Raw genomic sequence first — 5,799 nt, 5'->3', positions numbered from 1 at the left:
AGAACCCCTATTTGTAAGTACTGTCAAAGCTGCCATTTTTTATATTTATTTATTAAATATTTGAATAATATCTTTCCTCAATTAGGCTTTAAGCTCTATGAGGGCAGGGATTCGGTAGAGTTGTATTCAACATCAAATCTCTAGTATTTAGTTCATAAATCTACATAATAAATACTGATGGTTTGACTAATTAGTTAAATCACACGTGATATTCATCAACTTTGGAACAATGCTTAGTGTATTAGGCTTGACTGGCTAGAAAATAGTACACCTATCAAGATCATCACTATCAAATGAGTGAGAAACAAAAAAAAAAACAAAACCAAAAATACTTACCGCAGTCAACCTCATCAGTATAATCACCACAAACATCTACCAGACCACATAGCAGAAGCTCTTCTATTCAAGCCTTGGTGTGTCGGCACCAGAAACGATGTGGCCCTTTGCAGCTTTCCATGGGGAGAGGAAGGGTACAGTTTTCAAAGCTGATGCCACTGACAGCCGAGATCCCATCGTAAATGCCAAGACTGACTTTTTCTAGAGACCGATGAAAAGGCTGAGTAAGGCGCCCAAGCTGAACGGCTGCCTGTGGCCACTGGCGCCCTGGTTGCACAATACCAGAGGACCATGGTGTCACTGGACTTTTCCATATGTAGCTACAGCACAGCTGCTCCCACTGACAGGCCACAATTATAAAACCTGAAAAAGAGCAAACAAGAGAAATGGAAACGATTTATCGGACAGACTACGTATTTAAATTTCAGGCTCTTCTACTCAGCCAACAATTAATAACCATGATGGGATGGATGCCTTTATGTCTTGTAGTCATTGTAGCTGCAGGTTTGCAGGGGCCGGTCTGCTGAGGTGCATAGTCTGGCTCTCACAACCCCAGCTGCCTTTCTCAAGTTCAGGCCAGAACAAGGGATGCAGTGTTAATTAAATTATAACCCACTGTGGGAGGGAAAGAGACCCTTTCATCTTAAGAACACAATAAATACTGATAACCTGCTCTTAAGTAAAATGCTGATTGTGTGAATCTAACACAATATTTCTTTATAAAGCAAAACAAGGGGCAAATCAGAATGCCTGCAACCACAGGGCTGCTAGAGTAATTGACCCCTGTTTTTAATATTTACCAGAAAGAAAGTATGCATCCAGGTCCTGTCTGGCTGAAAGCTGAGCTCTGGAGTTTAGCAACTTGTGACAAGCTGCTGCTTTTCTTCAGAATGAACATAAAATGCCCTATTTGGATACAAAAACAAGTCGTAAATTATCTTATTAGATTCTAAAGTGAGACATCTGTCTCTTAACTCGACACTAAATTAAGTTTCACATCCAGCTAAAATTAAGACTATACAACAGTTAAAAATCAATAAAACTGATTACTAATCAAATTTGTTCTTATAAATATTAAAGTATGATATACGTCTAGGTCTAAATGACACCAAAAACAACTGGTAATTTCAGTTAATTCAGCCCCCAAATATCTATACTCCATCCTCACCATCCATAAAGGGATAATTCCATGCAGACAACATAACTGACAATATTTAACTGTCCTACTATTTGTTCTGGTAACACCGAACATTATCTGCTTCTCTTCCTCTTATCAGACCTGACCAAGGTAAACAGAGGTGATTACGATGACCCTTGCTTTTCTCTTACCTTGAGCTGTGCTGTGAGCATGATCACGGGATGAGGCCTGTTGCTCAAAATCAGAGAAAGGTTACTTCTAGAGCTCCATACCCAGTCAAAGTGGTCACCACTAATTGCTTGGAACCAGCCACAGCTATTTGCTTCAAAGTCACATTTGGAAACTGAAGAACAAAAACGTGGCTCTTAGGTTGGCTTTCTAAAGCGTTTGTACACTTTTAAAAGGATAAAGCACGATGGGAAAAAAGAGTCTGTTCTGATCTAAAAAAACTGGAGCTGTGCTTATCATACTGGAAATTGATAAGGCAGAATTATCAATTTTAAAAACTCAATTTTTTTTCCCAAATTTCCTAAGAAGCAGCATATATCGGCCATATTGCCAAGTCTGTTAACTTATTCTGATATTCATGTTAGTTTCTCTGCTTCTATTATATCACCTGAAAAGCTAAATTTTTCCTACAATATAGAATATTTTACACTAAACTATGGAAGTAGTTTTTTAAAAATTTAGTATTTGAAAAATCTAGATTCATTATATTTAATTAATATTTACCTCTAGTTTTTATAGACCTAAATATTTTCCAAAACATTGTATGCATTGCTTAATTTGTACAGGCAGAATAATTTGACCCACTTTTCAGGTAATATGCAGAAAAATCAGTTAACTTCCACAAAGGCATTCTGGTAAAGGAAGAAAAGGAAAGAGGAAGATGAGAAAGGGAAAGAAAAAGTTATAATAGCAGTAGAGTTATAATAATAGCAGTATAATAGTGAGTTATTATATAATAGTGAATACTTTATGAAATAGATCCTATACTACTTAATATTTAATCTAGATATAACTTCCACAATATACCTATGAGGAAGGTATTATTATTATTATTTATTATTATTATTGTTATTATTATTATTATTGTTTTACAGAGGAAGAAAGGAAGGTTTAGGGAAGTTATTAACTCAACGAAGGTCATATAATTAGGATATTGTAGAGAGGGACTGGAATCTAAATATTCTGACTCTAAGTCTAATATACTTTCTGCAAATGTTGACAATAACTGTTAGATGCCATTAGATTTAAAAAAGGATAAACTGAAAAAGCATAATCTGAATTTGCTTAGGATGGACATTCAGCTCTTAATACATATCCGGATACAAAATGAGATTCGCACCCACTGATGATTATTACATTGGTATCCTCAGCCATTGGCTATTTTTATCTAATGCTATAGTAATAAATTACATAGATATTTCTTTGTAAAAGGGAACTTAGGAAGTAGGCAATACATTTAGGTGATCAAAGTATAAAGTAAATCACTCAATGAAATTATAAAATTTAAAATGTAAGGGCATTTTAACCTAATTATAAATCATTTTCAATTTTGAATGTGCTACTTCTACACAAGGAGGAATATTAGGTGAATAGCAATATTATGAATACTTTCTAATTTTTTTATAGTTTCTACATAATATCTGATTTACAAAATATAATTATTTTCTGTCATTTCCTGGCCCTAGCAGAGTGCTTTCATTTTTATCAAAAGTCAATGGGAATGTATAAACACATTAAAAAAATACTTTTAAAGTGTTGCATCAACTTTAATAAGCAAGGGATGACAATATTTCAGTATACATATAAAGACAACTAGAAGTCAGCAAAATAAAGTATTGCTATATTTAGAAGACAAATTTTTCAAATAAAATTTAGCATTCTATGTTGAAGCAAAATTAAATGCTACTTGAAGTGAAAATGATAAATGATAAATATTACTAGTTAGGGATAAATGCTAAGAATATTTAAGTCTATATTTTTAGAGGCCATCATTATTTATTAATACATAATATATGCATAACCCATAAATATATTTAAATTCCAGGAGTTTCAAAGTATGTAGATACCATTTCAATTCCTGAAAAAGCAAATACTTTCGATTCCTATTTTGGATAATCTTAAAAACAGAACGCAGGAGTTCTTTTTATCCGAATATTGAAACAAAATAAATTATTTCTACTATATAATAAGTATCCCACATAGCTAACCTGGAAAGGGAACCTTATCATCTGCTATCCAAAAAAATACTGCTATGGAAATAAATGAATATTCAAATGGTAGTAAAATTTAGAAACTACTGTAGCAATTTTATAGTTTTCTTAAGCATAGTAATTTTTAACAGGTGATTATGCTATTAAAATTCAAATATGCTATAGTATACCTTTTTCCTATGTATCCAGATTTCTATACACATTTAAAAATTCACCTTGATTGATAAAAGATATATAATCAGATGAAACTGACCTTCTAGTTAGCCATTAATCAAATACAGACCTCATGAGAACAGCTTTTAAAGATTATTTTCTTTTTCTGACAGAAAGACAATATCCTGGGTGTGTTTTAATAATTGAGATTCAAAGATTTTTCACTGTTTCTGGAGTATCATTATCAATTTTCTCAATTATCTTCATCATCAGAAGCATTATAATTTGCAATAACAATTGCAGTTACTATTAATTCAAGGATTATTGGGTACCAAGCTTTGGGTACCCAATACGCTGACACGGAATTCCCAAAAATCATGAATGTCTATTCTATAGTTATAGGTAGAAAAGTGAGTGATTCTGTAGCAGCTTTTAATTATTTAATGTAAAAATACTCTTGTGGCCTCAATTAGTTATGTACATATAAGTACAATAGTTGACCCTGTGGAAAAGATGATAGGGAACATTTGGTGGACAAATAAATAGGTTCATCACCTAAGACTATCACTGTCATTTTTAGAGATTTTTCACTCACACGAAAGAAGATTAATTCATCTAGGAGCCAAGGAGCCTTGTGAGGTGAAAAAAAAAAAATCCAGATTCAGACACTGTCTCATTTCAGATTCACTGTCTTAGAACTTCTGTGATGGTTACTGACGATCCCTATGGAGGTTGATTTCTAAGGAATAAACACAAAATGTACAAAGGGGAAGTCTGGGCTGATCATTTGGACCTCCCAAAAAGACCTAAAAATTTATAGTGGGGGTGCTCCTTGACATTTACCCAAAGAAGCTGAAAGCTTATGCCCCCACCCCCACCCCCCACCACACACAAAACATGCACACTGATTTTTATAGCAGCTTTATTCATAATTGCCAAAACCTGGAAACAACCAAGATGTCCTTCAGTAGATGAATGGATAAATAAACTGTTGAACATCCGTACAATGGAATATTATTCAGTGCTAAAAGGAAATAGGCTATCAAGCCATTAAAACATATGGAGGAACCTTAAATGCATATTATTAACTGAAAGGATTCATTCTGAAAGTGCTACATACTACATGAATCCAACTATATGACATTCTAGAAAAAGCAAAACTATGGAGATAGTGAAAATATTGGTAGTTGCCAGGAGATGGAGGGAGGGAAGGATGAATAAACAGCACAGATTTTTAGGGCAGTGAAAATACTCTGCATGGTACTATAATGGTGAATATATGTCACCATAAATTTGTTCAAAGCCATAGAATGTAAAACACCAAGAGTGAACCCTACTGTAAATTATGGACTTTGGGAGCTTATGATGTATCAGTGTAGGTTTATCAATTGTAACAAATGCCCCACTTTTGTGAGGGATGTTGATACTGAGAGTCTATGAATGGGTGGGTATTGGGGGGTACATGGGGAAACCCTGTACCTTTTCAAATTTTCTGTGAACCTAAAACTGCTCTAAAAATTAAGTCTTAATTAAAAACTATATATTAAAACAATTCTGATATCTCCACACTAGGGCCAATTATAGAATCAATCTTTAATTATCACAGGCACTCTAAACTCCTACATACCTGTCATCGAAATTGGAATTATGTCTGTATTAGTGTACTGTAGTCCACCCACGAGACTGAACTCTCTATGAAGGCAAGGACCACATGTCTTGTTCACTCTGTAAACAGCTGTACAGCCAAACATAGTGCTTGTTAAATATCTGCTGAATAAATGAACTAACCCTGGGGAGTCCTATTATCCTAGCTCTCTAGACATCCTCCTAAAAAACCCACTCCTTTACCCCAATGGTATAAAATTAACTCCCCAGGTAAAAATTTTTCTAGCCGACTTGCCTCACTCTTACCTTTATCAACAATTTGATTCTGCAATTCAAGCTCTGCTCCTA

The 5,799-nt window shown here is 34.1% G+C and overlaps 1 protein-coding gene across 1 annotated transcript in view; it reads right to left on the bottom strand.

Moving 5' to 3' along the window:
- Nucleotides 1-5,799, bottom strand: part of MALRD1 (MAM and LDL receptor class A domain containing 1) — a 520,465-nt gene that overhangs the window by 418,230 nt on the left and 96,436 nt on the right. Inside the window, 5 exon segments of the mRNA XM_023533144.1 lie at nucleotides 337-617; nucleotides 619-699; nucleotides 1,137-1,242; nucleotides 1,666-1,719; nucleotides 1,722-1,817. Coding sequence (XP_023388912.1) covers nucleotides 337-617; nucleotides 619-699; nucleotides 1,137-1,242; nucleotides 1,666-1,719; nucleotides 1,722-1,817 — 618 coding nt within the window.

Source organism: Pteropus vampyrus, unplaced genomic scaffold (genome assembly GCF_000151845.1).
Source record: "Pteropus vampyrus isolate Shadow unplaced genomic scaffold, Pvam_2.0 Scaffold96, whole genome shotgun sequence".
NCBI lineage: Eukaryota > Metazoa > Chordata > Mammalia > Chiroptera > Pteropodidae > Pteropus > Pteropus vampyrus.
This window is presented reverse-complemented; position numbering and strand designations above follow the sequence as displayed.